Source organism: Lutjanus erythropterus, chromosome 7 (assembly GCF_056507025.1).
Source record: "Lutjanus erythropterus isolate fLutEry1 chromosome 7, fLutEry1.hap2, whole genome shotgun sequence".
Lineage (NCBI taxonomy): Eukaryota > Metazoa > Chordata > Actinopteri > Lutjaniformes > Lutjanidae > Lutjanus > Lutjanus erythropterus.
In genome coordinates this window covers 20698384-20714905 of record NC_139323.1, presented here as the reverse complement: position 1 = coordinate 20714905, position 16522 = coordinate 20698384, and the positions used below count along the sequence as shown (strand labels likewise).

Sequence of the window (16522 nt, the reverse complement as noted above, 5' to 3'; positions counted from 1 at the left end):
ATCATCACTGAAGCTAAAAGTCTACTGAAGAAAAGAGCAATAATGGATGGGACAAGATATGAGTGGCCGATGTGGATAAAATTCTCTGTGTAATTCTATACAGCAGAACCGATATCAATAACCTGAAATGGGTATGTTTTAATTTAATACAGCAAATTACCTGAAAATTCAAAATACCTCATGACATTGATGCAAAATTAATATAACAATCCACAACTGCCATAAAGCAGTCTTTTAGTCTTTTAACTGAATCATAATACCTGTATTGTGATATGTATCATGTAATTTTTGGCTCCTGCATCCTCCTCCTCATATATGGAGCATTGCCCACGAAAGCCTTATACCCCCAGAGGTATAAAACTGTATAAACATTAACTCTCTGATGGCTGACAAATTTATATCAAGCTATTGCCTGAACCTAATGATAGGACAGGTCAGGATGGGACAAGCCAGGACAGAAGGTGAAAAGACAAAACAGACAATGGCACTAACTGAGTGGTAGGAGATGACTGAGCGTATAAGAGATAACTACATTAGAAAGAAGGAAGAAGGAAGGAGACTGAAACCTCACACACAGTAAAGTCCTGTCTCATCATAACCCTAAAAACAGAAGCTAAATGTCTGCGCTGGTGGACAGGATCTCTCCATTTGCCAAAACTAACTGTAAAAGTTCTAACTTTACGAGGTAAAGTGATGATGATGAAATATTTCCGTCTAAGAATTAATGGAAAGTACACAGGGTGTGGGGTTAAAGGGATCTGGACAATTACAGTGTGGACTCAACTTTTCTTCGCTGCTTTTTGACTGTGTTATTACACACATGTGGTCGATCCATCAGGCCTATAAATATATCCAACTCTGCGTTCATTAGCAGTCCCCCTTTGAAGGGTTTTTTATTGGTGAGTTGACATTTTAAACACACTTTGATCCCCCTCCCTGCCCGACAAGACTGATGTCGTCATGACTTTCTGAAAGGCCGACTGCAGAATTAGTCACATTTCCTTCTGAGACTCTTAGGGCAGCAGACACTTTCAGGTATACTAATCTGACAGAGAATGAATGTGTTTGTGTGTGTGTGCATGAGAGGTGGGTTAACTATATTAGCCTGCTACATATGCTTTAAAAATATGAGAAAAGAGTGATATATATATGTACAGGCTGTAATTCTGTTTTACAGAATTGAATGTGTTGATTGGGTAACAGTGTTAATTGATAAAACAGCACTAAAATGACAACTACTAATACTTTGGTTGATTACTTATTTTTGAAAATATAATTTGTTGTTATTTGTTGTACGTGTGTGTGTTTTGTCTCTGTTAAGTGTGTGACAAACAGGCATAGATACTGTATATACTGCAGATTAGAGCTGCAACAATTAGGTGATTAATGGATTTGTTGGTCAAAAGAAAATTAGTTGCAAACTATTTTGATAATCAACAAATATTTTCAGTCGCTTTTCAAACAAAAACATGTCAAACATTTGCCGACTCCAGCTTCTTAAAGGGAAGGATTTGCTGCTTTTCTTTGACGTATCATTGGGTTTTGGACTGTTGGTTGGACAAAAGACGTAGTCTGAAGATGTGATTTTGGGCTCTGGGAAATTGGGATGAACATTTTTTTTAAAACACTTTTTACATTTTATTGACTAAATCACTGATCAATTATTCGAGAAAACAATCAGCAGATTAATAAATAATGAAAATAATTGTTACTTGCAGCCCCTAGATAAAGGTGTAGAGTATTTCAGGTGTCTCGGTTATAGAAATAGATTAAATATGAACAAATGTGTTTTGCTACATATTACGCAGTAATTGATGATATACAAAAACTTTCAAGATTTTGAGCTTCACCAAATATACACACACACACACACACACACACACACGCACACACACACACACACAGACAATTCTTATTGAGATCCTCCTGTAGAACAACATCAGTCCACCTGACTTAATAATGGAGTTTAACTTCAGCAACTAACTCAGATTATTTATTTAGTTTGTCCTGACTCTACTGTCCTGACATAGAAAACAGCGACTATGAATATTATTTTGGCATCCTGGATTAACATGATTTTGTTATGGCAAGAGCAGACATTTTGTTCAATTTTTTTTTCGACGAGTACTAGTAGGGCTGCACAATATGGTAAAAGCGATTATTTTGACTGAAACTGTGACTGCAATATGTGACACAATTAGTGGGAATGATCATTTTTGCATTACAATTTTCATTTTTACTGAAAAAACTATTAAAATCAGGATGATGTGACATTTCTTGGGATCAAACATCAAACATCATCTGAAGAACAAGATTTTTAGGCCAGGGTATCTCTGCAGCACTACAGAACAATAATGCTTTTTTTCTCACACATTTTCACACATTGCGATTTGGATATCGCCCTTGGCCATATTGCAATTTTGATAATATTGGGTTTCATGATGTTGCGACTTCCCATCTAAGAAATACATTGCCATAGGAGATAAAGACTATTCATCATTACACAAAAGTCCCTACAAGAGTTTTACAGTTAAGTTAGAGTGATTTTCTAATAAGCTACATAATAAGCTATAAGTGTTGTCAGCGGAAAATTAGTGAAACTTCAGACAGCAGTGTGTTTAGAGTTGTACAACTACACCATCTGGATTAAAACCACATCTGGCCTACCGCCTGCGTTTCTGCACGATGTCGATGGGCCGGTTGACAGCACATGGCGATCCACAGATATTCCCATTCCTCACTGTGAAGTAGCGATCCTGGACCGAGGGGGCCAGATACACACAGTTAGTCGGCAAACTCATGTCTGTGATTGTTTTTGTCTCCTTTCTGCTTTGTTCTCCACTAATCTTCCTCTTTCTCCTCCTCCAGGCACTCCTCTGTTCCTTGGCTTTTGTGAACTCTCTGCTCTCCCTTCACACCGCACCAGGTTTCCATTGACGCGCAGACAGACGGAGGAAAGCCCTCCTTGGTGTGTTTCAGCATCATGCCTCCAGTCCAAAACAAGTCGAGGGTGAAGAAAGGAAAGGGGATCAAAACATTGCAGCTTTTAGAGTCATTTCCTCAGCGACACTCCTGCTTCATACGGTTTGGAGAGCTGAACTTGGCGAGCTAAAGCTGTAGGTTTTAAATCCACATTTAGGAGTTCAGAGCTGAGCTCCCTCTCTTCTCTGGAGATACACTCCTCCCTCCTTCCCTCCCTCCCTCCCTCTGTCTCTCTATGGCTCTCTCTGTCTGTCTCCTCCCGCACATGGAGGCTTTAAAAAAGACATGAAGCATGTGCGTGTGTATGTACAGCATGTGTGTGTGTGTGTGTGAGTGAGTGAGAGAAATAGAGGTGGGTCTGTTGTTGTAGTAGTTGCATCACGTGTGTGTGTGTGTGTGTGTGTGTGTGTGTGTGTGTGCGTGTGTGTGTGTGGTAATGTATATGCATAGTATGTGGTATGCATTGGGTGTACATGTGCAGTGTGTGTTTGAAAGACCAGCACTCTGAAGAGGGAAACTCTCTGAGGCAGCATGTCTCCTGTGGATGTTTTAAATGCTTACAGGTTCAACACACTACACACACATTCACACAAACACCTAACAGACCTAACATAATAAATATCTTTCCAGAATGAAAAAATTCAAACTCTGCAATATTAAAGTTTTTTTTTAAAAACATATTTCAAACCAACAAAATCAGCACTTGAAATGAAATTCTAAATAGACCATATCTGTATAAACTGACCACGTATTAGGAATCTAAATGGTTAGTATGAAAAAAAAGTGACATATTAACAGCCCTACAGTGAATGTAAAAATGGCTGCTAACTCATTCAGTCAATCATTTCAGAATGAGAAAAGGACTTCGGTTTGGAGCAATGATTGTAAAGTCTGGGACAGTAGAAAGTTGCAGGACACTGAAAAAAAGTTCATTTTCAGCCCCGATCACAACATAATACTTGACCATAACTTAGAGCAACCCTTTCATACTCCTCCAGTTTCACATCAATCCTGTGAAATTCATGGTACTCTGAACTTATTGTGCATCTGATCAAAAAAAAATTAGAAGTTTAAACGGTAATCTGTTAGTGATGGCTGTGTTTTCATGTACATGAAGAGACTACATGCAGATTCATAGGATAGTTAAAAAGTAGAGACTGAATCTGACTGTATAATTGTCTGTTGTGTGCTGGTATATCTCACAATAAAGCTGATCTATATCATATGTTCTTCTTGGTGTTTTCTTGGTGTGTTTTTACTTTACCATATACAGTTTATTTTCACCTAAAAGGTGTAAATGTATAACTCACAGGACAACTCTAGGCTCCAGCCTGTAGCGTGCTCCAGCAGAGGAGCATCAGTCAGTCTCACCACAGGGAGTGATGGATTACTGGATGATTTCACCAACTGACCAACTCACTGCTGTCGACATTGCAAGCAAATATTTGTCTTTTGAGACACAGGGCAGACAGCCAAGCTGGATGTGTTAGCAGGCACATGGGAGAGGAGGTGGAGTGTGTGGGGCTTTAAAAACTAACTGGGTTGGCTAAAGACTGAACAAAAACAGTTAAGTAAACAAATGAAGATGCAGAGACTAAATCAGATGTTCTCTCAACCTGCTAGATCTGATCATCTTCATCTGAGAGCTGCTGTCTGAATTTTCTCCACTCAAACTCTGGCTAGTCCACATGAGTCATGATTTAGGCCAATAAAAGAGTATTTTTATGTATTTTTTAAAAAATATTTCATTTCCACAATCGCATTGATACAGTAAAATTCATGTTTCATTTAATTCCAACACAAGATTTTGATTCTTATCAAATTTAACTCGCCTCAATTTGATTTCAACTGCATGCTATTGTAACGGTTATCTGCTATTGGCTGACTTTTTTCCCAGCAGGGTGGACTTGGATTGTACCAGCTGTGGGCGCATATTTAATTTCCATACTGGGTGAAGTTGAGTGCCAGACCTGGGAGTACACTGATAGCTCAGTTGTTCAGAAATGTGAAACAATGCAAGGCCATCAGGCAAAGATTATCCTGCATTTTGTGGAGACAAATGAAGCTCCTTGTCTCGCACAAATTGGATTAAGAACCACATGTAGAAACTCCCCCAAGACCTTTCCGATGTCACATTTGGTACCCATATTCTTATTGCACTGTGAACAATACTCCTGATAGACACAATAACAAAGCTTCGCCAAATCCACAAAACACAAGACGGCAAAAGTTGATGGTTTCTGCTCCGCTATGAGCAGCACCGCCACTCATTTGCTTCTCACTCCACCTCACTGCACACTGCACACACGTACATAGGTTCTTTACAGGAGCAACGCTCCACTTATGACAGTGTGCTTTGACAAAGTTCAATAAAACTTAATTATTAAGGCATTGGCAGTTAACCTCAATTCTGTGGGAATATGTGGTTTTGTCACCACGGTCAGAAAGAAGTCCATACCATCACAGCCCTATGGAGCATGTTTCCCTAGTTTCCCTAGACTCTTTTCCAATAACATTTATTAAGTGTTTTCTTGCACGGGCCCACCTTGCTTTGGGAGACCCTTAAAGGAGTAACTGCCTTGACAATATATACAAACCCTTCCACTGTGATAAGGTAGTGATAACCAACCAAGTCTCAATTTCAAAATTGCCAACTTTTGTAACAAGTGCTCATTTAAAGGAGAAAGATGTAATATATTCACTTTATTAAATAATATAAATTGAACAAATGAGCAAGTGTCTTTTCAGAGGGAGCAGATGTTTATAAATTGAGCAATATGTTAATGGAGTCTACCAAGAAGTAAGGCAAGCCACCACTGAACTCCAGATTCAGAGTGTGTATTTTTTGAGCAGTGGGCTTGATAACAGCTGAACAATTTAAAGTGTAGGACTTGGTGTTGTTTGTCATTGTCAAAATATAAGGTTGCGCTTGTCTTGTGCTGTGAAGGTTGTGTCCCCACAGCCTGCAGGCAACCTGCCTGAACTTCAAGTCTGGGGAGGAGGGGGCGGGAGAAAACAACTCGCGTCAACCAAAGATTGTATCAAGTAGAGATTCAACCTTTCATCTATGGCTCCAACCCGCTACTTGAACTCACTTTTGAACAATGGGGTCTTACATATTTATCCTTAAAGCTAAAAATCATGCGAAGGAATAAGAGCTAAATTTGTATTTGAACCATTGTGTCAACAATCTCCACAGGGTTGAACACAGACAGACAGAAGAAGCATGAACTTAAATAGTTCACTTACATCCAAAAACACACCCTAATGCCTGTCACACCTCCCTACTCCTGCTGTCTTCTACAACTTCAAATTTTTGTCCATTTTATCACTATGAACGGTGGCAAGGCCGAGTATTAATTTTTTCATGCTGTAATTTCCAATATCAACATATTCACCATGTTCTGATTTTTGTTTTTGCTGCGCTAAACTAAAACCTCGTACCCCTTCAACCAATGCTCTCCTCCCTCCTTGTGCAACATGCTTGTGAAACATGTCGAACCTCGAAAACAGATGGAGGGGTGGAGGTTTGCTGAGAATGAGGTGTTTGTGAGGCCGCTGTGTAACCAAATCCACCAGCCAAATGACTTCTACGGTCCAGCTGGCTGCTGGCTCCTATGACAACATTACGGCCGGTAATGAGAATAAGCTGCGAGGGGGGAGTGTCATGTATCTGTGTGCACGAATGTGTTTGGGAATGTGAGAAAGTGCACATGTAAGTGTTTGTATGTGTCTATATCAGGTTAATACTGATATGCAATATTAATTATCATTAACTATGTTTATTTTTACCTTTTATCAAAATGTCAGGTATCATTCATTGCTGATAATACAAGTTCAGATACAGACAGAAAAATCTAACTTGTCATTAATTAATTTAATAGACATAATCTCTCATAATCTCTACTTTCAACCCAGACCTGATTTATGGAAGTGTTTTCTGACTTCACAGAGCTTCTCAGACAACATAAACAGTCCAATGAGGCAATAAAGATTCAGATTTCTGCTCTTTTATAAAAAGCAATCTCACAGTAAAGTTAGACAACTATATACGTAATTCTTCTCAAAGCGTGACTATGCTTTGTCAGCCTTTCTTACTTTATTTCCTCTGAAAAGTGAACAGTAAATCCACATTACAACCACGCTCAACTGTAAAATAACACTAATAAAACTTGACAAAGAGCACTGCTTGTGACCATTTTCAGTTCAATAAAGATTTGTTTTACTACATTGTGAGTTTATTGAGGAATGCATCTTGTTAAGGTCTGAACCCAAGTCTTAAATCATCATACGTTTACAGGGTTGCAGTGAGATGGAGTCAATCCCAGTTGAACACTGGGTGAGAGGCAGGTCAGTCAGTCACAGGTCCTCTGTGATATACAAAACTATAGCCTAAATGACAGCAAACAGCTTTTTTAATACTGCCTGCCAGTGTTTCCTTAACTTTTTTTTTCTGGGAACTCACCTTTTAAAAATGAAAAAAACAAAAAAAACAAAAACAGTCATTCACAATACACCTTATCAATAAGTCTGGGGAGGAGTTAACTTGACTGCCATTTCTGCAACATCTTATAGTATCTTGAGAAGTTATTGAACACATATATACATGTACAATGCATATAGTCTGAATTAACAGGCCATCTCATTGTTTTCTTTCGTCTCATCAGGAAAACAATATAAGACATTTTAGCCTTCTTCATAAATGAGACAAAATAAGTGCATTTAGGTAAATTGTCACTCTGATTGGTAAAACCATACAGCCTTTTTAAATGCCTCTTTTTTTATTTGCAGACCAAAATGAAATCCCACCTGTGGGGCATAACCCAGTCTCTGGGAATGACTGGTCTAAACTGAAAACAGTGAACCTATACTGATAGCTATGTTTCACAAGATACATTTCTAATTGTATCTTGTGTTTCACAAGATACATTTCTAATTGAAGACAGAAATGTATCTTATAGACAAGTATGGTGGTTGTGACTATATTAAAAAACATTAAAGACTTTGTCTGCACATGTATGTTGTATTTACTGCAATGCATTTCTGACAGCAGAGCAGAGACAGACTTGCACCACCTTGTGGAGAAAGTGGCACACTGATCTGAGTGGACAGCGCACTTGCAACCATTCAGCTGGTTGTTACTGTGGTTGATTTTAATTTCCCTTTAACCAAACAGGAGATTTTCAGAAAGCTGCTGTGGTGTTCAGTCAGAAAAAAAATCTGCATTGATGTCACAGAGAGTACAACAACAGTTTCTTTCACACTGAAAGTGACTTTTCCTATTATATGTGTCTAATTTGTAGCATTATGACCTCAAGCCTGATCCCTTTTATCAGGCATTGTGATACTTATTTTATTATTTTAATTATTTTAATTTGTTCAAATGCAACATTTGTGATGGATGTGTTCATCTAGCCTCAGAGTCAGTCAGCTAGCATGTAGTGGCTATAAGATTTAGTACCTTCAGCAGTCAATCATGATGGTAACTGCTTTGTTCATATTCATAATATTTTATCCTCCTGCAGGTCTGAAGTCATGCTGCTCCTCCTGTGCCTCCCACAAAACACACAACCTACAGCTGCAGTTGACTAGACCGTGTTATTTCAGAGGGCAGTGTCTGTTCATTTTGTTGTTTTTTGGCTTTAATCTTTATTTGTCCAAGATAAGCTGACCTAGCGTGCCTCAGCACGTCCAACAACACCCTAATTCACATTCACTGAGTTCACACAAAGTTAAATTTATCCAGGATTTATCAGAGAAAGTTGAGATTTAGCCATTATTTGAGTAAGGTTAGAGTGCTGCTGATTTAGTCTGCTGAGGCTGGGTTGACTATCCAGCAGAGGTCGCTCTGTGTCTAGAAACTACAGTAGTGTATGCTCACACATACAGGACCAAAACTAACACACACATACACACAGAGACAATTCAAGGCAAGGGGACAAGGCACTTATTACCACAGCTATAAACAGAAACTGCAAGAATTTTACGGAATTACAGTTCCAATCTTCTTGAGTGAAACTGACAGGACTGACAAGATGGTATTGAAAATCTGAAGGAGATATTTAAGAAATGTTTCAGTTATAATTTTTAACTGATTAAAGCCTGAACCTCTCTCAACTGTCTTTCACTGCTGGGAAAACACAGCATCTAATTTGGCCAATAATGAACTCAAAGTACCAACAGCAACTCTCTGGTGGAACAATCAATATGGATTTTGGGACGGGTGGCTGTGGCAGGGTGTGTGTGTGTGTACACGAGAAACGAAAAACACATGTCACATTCACGTGTTATGAGCAGCCAGGCTGGCGGGGCTGGGGAACTATTCCAAGCTCGGGGTTTTATTTTGGGGGTCTCTTGTGTTATTGTTGCCCCCCATCACTCCAGCTCTGCTTGGACTCAGCTGTGGCTGCACTGGATCAGGAACAACTCTCTTACTGGGAATACACTGGATGACAAGTTGAGACCAATATGTGACTGAAAAGGCTGCCGCAGTTAGAGTGACCTGAGAGTCTTAAGCCTGTTTGACATGTTCCTATCATGTGTTAACAGGAGCATGAGTCATTTACTCAGGGAAGTCCCTCTGACAACTTGCAAAATTCTTACATAGTAACATTTCCAAATTCCTCCCGTTTCCCTTACCCCTGAGTAAATAAAAATCCATCATCAACAGAACAGTCTGTTTCTACATGTTTAACAGATATTCAACGTTGCCAGATAAGATTGTACACCACAAGCAACCTGGAAACCCCACAGTTGCTCACTTCAAGAAAAATAAGAAAGTAAAGGCCCTGGCTTGGCACATGGTTGCCGTTGCCTGTCACTTACAAGAATGTCAGTTCAGACAAGATTCAAGATGAGACAGTACTTAAAACAATAGTGTTCTTTCATATCAGGGACGATGATATGTGCTTGACATTTAATGTAATCCTGGGTGATTAAAGCAAATCAAATAACAGTAAGTAGGATTTAGAAAGAACTGTGAGCAGGGTCCTGTCAGGGCTGCTACCATAAAAATGTTGCACTGATACTTTTGAGCCTGCGTCTAAAAGCTTCATTTATTCCTTTGATACCTTTTTTGAAGGTTCTTCTTTATGAAGAATGCTTGCAGTGATTGGTTGAAAGCAAAACCATACAAATGTTTATTTTTCTAGCTCTGGGTACCATGAGGATTGAGCGCAGATATAATTTGACTGGAAAAGTTTTGATACTACTTGACACTGGGTCATTTCAAATGATACTGTAATATTTGCAAAAATGCTAGTTACTAGGTCCACTAGTTTGTTGTTATTTGATAAGTGCTAATAAACAAAACAATTTGTGTAGGGGCAAGTAAAAATTGACCTAGGGTTAGTAGATATCTAACACAACTGCCCAACTGGGCAAGTAAAAAAAAAAAACATGAACGTTCAATCCTAAATAGTGGCAGAGAAAATAACAAAAATGCTTAAAGATTAGTCAGCTTTCTCACCAAAAGTATTACTGGTATAGAGATGCACCTCATATTAGATATGAGGTATTCATGCCATGCTCTGATACTTAGGGAGACTTCAGCTTTGACCTTTAATACTTAGCGGTTTTGCATTTGTCAAGTAGACTATTCTACTGCACCATTTCAAGAAGCAGTAATTGCTTTTGTGTTTTTCAAAGGTCAACACCTTGTTTCTAAAGTTTTTAATTTAAATTCACAAAAAATACAGCCACAAGTGCTACTAGCAACATATGGTAAATTCTCCATCTTTACCAAGGACAGTTTTGAGTAAATTATTATTTTAAGTTTCCCTCTTCTTTAACTGCATGGTTCTGGCTGTGGGTGATGGCAGTGAAGGTGTGGTATGTGTTTGTGGTTGTGTTGGGTTGTGATATGGGAGGCTGACCCAGCAGAGTAGAGTGGAGGCTGGGCGGTGCCCACCTATCCTTGCCCAGCTTAATGCTTACCAGGATTGAGGACAGGAACAGGCATGAACACACAAGCATCACACACACAAAAAAACACATGACACACACGCACAGACACACAGAGGGCAGTTTGTTTGTCATCAGTTTAACACGAGTCTGTCCCTCATTATAGATCAGCAACTACAGGCGGAGCTATCTATCCACCAACACAGTCCCTCTGCTAACAAACTGACAACAATGTAGCAGGCAGAATGACAACACACACTCATATGCATACACACAGTGTCAGAGAAGAATGCATTATTCACAAAATGAAGTGCATGTACTAATAAAAATGTAAACTGTGCTGCATGTGCTTTTAAGCTGCTTGTATTTGTCTCAGGGTCATCAAGCTAAAAAAAAATGTCTGAAAGAATTTCAGCAATAACAGGAAGTCTGTTGAATGAAACTTGCCACAAACAAAACACGCTTCCTCTCAAAAACCGTTGGGTAAAATGCCAGCAAACAGAAAAACAGAGCAGCAGCCATCACACACACTGGCCTAAAAGCTCAGAGTACTGAGCAACACCCACATCCCACAATATGAATCTGTACAACCCTTTCTACAAGTCACACAATTGCATTAATATCATATATATATAATATGTGTTATTCAAGTTCCTGTGTGGAATACGTGTATTTCCCCATCATATCTTCTACTGTTCCATTTCATCATTCTGATGAACACATTCCACTCCTCAATTTAACCTAACCTGCCCTTTCTACTTCTACTACAATAAATACATGCTACAAATTTAATGTAATTATCCTGTAATTAGTTTCTGATTAGTAACCAGGGTTCACTGAACTTTCTGATACATCTCCAATACATACAACTTGGCAATTAATAAAACTAAAGTGCCTCAGTCAAAGTCCTCCTTGTTAGACTGACTCTGCAACAATACAAACACCTTAAGTTGTTTTATGATGTAAACATTTGCAAGTCATAAACATGAATCTTTCCCATCTCTACCATCCACCTCATATAACATCAACATGGCATCAGTGATTAGCTAAATTTCACAGTATGCTGTGCAAAGAAGCAACTGTGTCTCAGTGAGTAGAAGCAAGAGTTTTAAAAGCTTTACTGTAAACTCAAGCTGTTCTGTTGCTCCACTGTCTTTTGGTCCATTTTCTACTACTGAGGGTGCAGAAATCTATAAATGTGACTCACTGGATTTCTTTGCAAACACCATGCGACTTTAGACTAACAAGCTTTTTAATTCTGCAGGCTGACATTTGCAGTTGATGTTTTTGATCACATTATTGGGGAATTACAGTCTTTTATAGCTTCGGTAATTTCAGTACAATCCAATTATCTGTCATGTCACTCTTGCATATCCTGTTAAGTAAGACCATAAAAGTAACTCCTGAACAAAAACCTGCAAAATCAGCAACAGCTATCATAAGTGCAAAATAATAAATCACTGAATTTACAGTGTGATCTGTGTAAAAATAACCTTTCTATGAGCCATGTGTGTAGCTGCACTCTGCAGCTTATATGAACACTCCCTCTCATGAATATGAGCACTGAATAGACGCAGGATGCATAGTTTAAGAACATACCCCAAGCACGAATGTCTCCGACCGTGTCCGAAACCAGTCGGTGGTGGCGCCCCTTTCCTTGACAGTCGGAAGTCTTTGTTCATTGTCCCTTGAGCTCTTGACTCATATGAGACACTCTGAGCTCTAAAGAAAATAACCTGAACATCTGAATAAAGCCTCTTGTGCAGATTCCTGAACTCCACAACTCAGTCTGTTATTCTTCTTCCATGAACCACTGGGTGGTTCTGGATTGATTCCATGAAATGTTGCTGCGATAAACCAAAACACAAGGAGATCCCAGGTGAGAGATGAAAACAAAAGTGATAGAGTCAGATGGAGGACAGATCTGATTAATCCTCTGTGCCTCAGGATGCAGGGAAAACCATTGAGGAATGTTGAGTTCTTCCACTGAGGTCCTAGGCAAGCCTCAACAGGGCTGACTGGAGTGTGATATTCAGTCAGTCTCTCCAGAAGGTAGAAGTAGAAAGGGAGCTGTTGTAACTGAGGAATCAGCTGCATTGGAGGATTTTCCACAGTTCGCTCTCTTCTCTCACTGGTTTGTTGTTGCTGTAACAACAGCAAACATCGTGACATTGACTACATTCCTGAAAGGGTTTTTTAGCTGCACAGCTCCAAACAGTCCAGGGTAAAACAGAAGATCAGGACAGAAGTCTAAAAACTTTTCAAGTAGCTTTGTTACTCTACTTCTCTGTCAGTGACTCACTCACTTTGCAGGAAAGGGGAAGGTTTGACTTATTGCTGAAAGCAATGATACCACAGGGTAGCGTCAGCGTGGGTTGACCTCTTCTTCCAGCAGTGTGAGAGCTTGCAGAGTCCCCTGAGGTCTCTGTGGGAGCTGAGGACAGCCCCCCAAGTCCTCAGGAGCTGTCAAGAGTCTGTTTCATACAGGATATCCAACGGCAAGATGAATGTGCAAGAACTCAACTTAAAAGTTTGGGTATCAAGTTACAGGTTGATCCTTTTTTAAGCAACATTTTCAAATATTCAAGGCAATGACAGAGCTGCTCTGAGAGATTGAAAATACTCCTACATTTAGAAAAGTTACAGAAGAACATTTTGGTGTGTCCCAACTTGTTAAAGAGAGATCTGACTCCACTGTGTGGCTGGCGGGTGTTCTTGTGTCTGGCAGAGCTGGCTTGACACGTGAAATCAACGGGCCGCCTGACCCAACACCCCCCTTCAGCTGCCCTGCAGCTACATAATTACAGGGGGATATTGTTAGAGTCGGTGCCGGGCAGGGTGGCAAGGGGGTGGGTGGGTGGCGAAGGGCATGTAAGGATGAACAGCAAAACCTGTTTCAGAAAAGTACTGAAGAAACACAATCTAACACTTTTAAAAAGTATACATGGTAGACTGATATTTATCTTTTTTTTGACAGTTTCAGTGTCACATAATGGCATAAATTGGGCTGCAACTAATGATTATTTTCATTACTGATTAATCAGCAGATTATTAATTTTTAGTCTATGAAATGAGAAAAAAAAGCATAGTGAAATCATGCCCAGTATAAGTTCCCAGAGCTCAAGATGACTTGATCTTTAAATATTTTAAATATTTTAGATTTTGTTCAACCAAGAGCGCATAACCCACTAGATATTCAGTTTAAAATTATATATGACAAAGAAAATGTTGGCATTATTTCCTACGCAGGGTCCGACATTAACAGTTGCCTGAATGCCCGGGGCAACTAAAGATAAGTGGCCGGCAAGCACAACCTGCCCAGACATGTCCGATCGGGCAAGCACCGAAGTGAATAATTTTTTTTTTTATCATCATTATGTTTTTCTTCTCTTGTTTCAGTTATGACAGAGCCCTAGAGTGGCCAGCTAGAGTGTGCCATTGGCCGAGCATCTCTGCTAACGTGCAGACGTCAGCAACACTAAGAAAACAATCAGCAAGAAGTTAAAATTTAGCATTATTAATTTATAATGTTAAACAGTCACAAAAAAATACTGTGTGTATTAAGAGTCATTTGAATCCATTAATCATAGTCTACAACTGACAAATCATACTTTAAATGCCACTGAAATGTGCACTACTTTGCACTGTGCAATACAAACCTTAGACATTAATGTACAAAACATGACAATAACTCACTAAATGCTTCACCTTTTCAGACAGGTGCAGGTAAATGACCCAGAGCTGATGTTAGCTGCCAGCCTCCCACACAGTGTGGTTAAAATTAGCAGTGCTAGCAGCAGCAATGGCGGCAGTGGCTCTGCTTACAGGTTTATGTCCGTGTCTGTGCTTAATGTGGGCACGTTTCACCAGTCGAGTGAATATATAACAGCTTATTCTGTCACAGTCTACATTCAACATTATTTCCATTTTCTAGATTATAACACTGCCAAACCACGCTGGGTTTTATGAGCTGTCATCTGTCAGACTTTGCTGATATAAACATCCGGGGTTGCCTCGGTGATCAGGGCACATGCACTGGGTGGGAGGGGCTGCCATCTGACAGTGCCACAGTCCCGACTAGTGGCAGGCGGCTGAATAAAATCTTAAAGGCAACAGATAACTGGCATCATGCCCGAATGGCATATTGATAAATAGTTTAAATGACTAGTATTTCTGGTGCCGATATTTAATCCTATAGTTGACTAATCGCGCACAGCCCTAGTAACCAGTACTGTTTAATTACTGTGAAATAGCACTTAAACATTTCACTGATCTGACTGCACTGATCTACACAATTTCCCTGTTAAAAATAATGTTGTGTTGACTTTGAAGTTTACTGAATATGTTAAAATAATACAAACAAAATAAAAACAAGCTATAAAAAGGAAAGAAGACAAACAGGAGGTTCAAAAAAACTTTTCTGGTCTTATCCCCTCTGTCTTTATAATTTCCTAATCTCTTTTATCCCTTCTTTGTTGGCTATAATATAGCAAACAAATACTGCTCTCTGAAGAAAGAAGTGTTGTGTAGTGTTTTATACAGTCAATAGGCAATGGATTTTAGTTATAAATAAGTTGTGAGGGACAGTATGCACCACACAGCCAGAAAAAGAGGGCAAGTAGGTATTTAGATGGGGCAAGTAGATTTAAGAAGTACTGGCCCTACAGGGCAGGTAGGAAAAAACCTTAACATCGGACCCTGCTATGTTTGCTTTAAGAACTGAAATAACTGATCAAAAGGTATTATCAGAATACACAAAAAACAAATACTTAAAGCTAGTCTCACTCTCCTACTCTCTTTTCAAGGGAGTAGGAGAATCTATGGTAGCTGCAAAATCTGAACAGCCACATCTAGAGCCAGTGTTTGGTTTGTCCATTCTAAGGTAATGAAAACACAACAATTCTTATTTTTAGGTTATTATTCCCTAATTAAAACATACTTTTGAAAATCAAATCATATTTCTGTGATACTCTTCCAATAAATCCCTGTAAAAACACATGGGACCTTTCAGGCTAAATATTAGCACAATTACCAATCCCAAGAGACCATAAAATTGTCTGTAGATATAAAGATAATTTGTAAAGCTCCTGCATGTTCCTGCTAATTTTCAAACCCTAGATGAAAAATGGAAAACCTAACTACAACTTAGAGTCTGACAGAGTGAGAACGATAGTAGAAGAGCGGTGTGAAGATAAATTTCACAGCTTCATTCAGCTTCATTAACTTTTCACACATTATGTGATAGTACGTTAGAAGCTAAAACATAAGATGACACTTGAGCAAATAAAGTATTGACTCAGACATGAGAGAGATACACATCCACCATCTGAAACCTGACAACAGACTGCGGGCAATAATTTTTTAACCTACAGGGTACAGCAGTAACATCTCACCAATACAGAGTTGTTAAAATTATATGCTTGAAATAAAGTCTTATCTGTATCTGTATCTTATCTTACCTGTATCTCTATAAACTGTTACAAAAGATGCCTGAAAAAACATTTAACTGCTGTTTTGTAATGGGTTTTCCTTATGGATTACTGTTCAAGCTTAAATGTGTTTTATTCATTGTGAAGCTTTTTTACTATTGCTCAAGGGTCAACATAGTATAAACTATTTTCCCGTCACATACACATCA

At 39.0% G+C, this 16522-nt stretch overlaps 1 protein-coding gene across 3 annotated transcripts in view; it reads right to left on the bottom strand.

Annotated features, from left to right (window-relative positions):
• LOC146323968 (3',5'-cyclic-AMP phosphodiesterase 4C-like) overlaps positions 1-16522 on the bottom strand; it is a 123977-nt gene that overhangs the window by 34154 nt on the left and 73301 nt on the right. For 2 of the 3 annotated variants that reach the window (XM_084723147.1, XM_084723146.1), the window contains exon 1: positions 2668-3255. The exons of the other annotated variant lie outside the window; for it this stretch is intronic. In XM_084723147.1, coding sequence (XP_084579273.1) covers positions 2668-2801 — 134 coding nt within the window. In that variant the 5' untranslated portion in view covers positions 2802-3255. Of the gene's footprint in view, positions 1-2667; positions 3256-16522 lie in introns of those variants that run through there. 3 annotated transcript variants of the gene reach the window in all.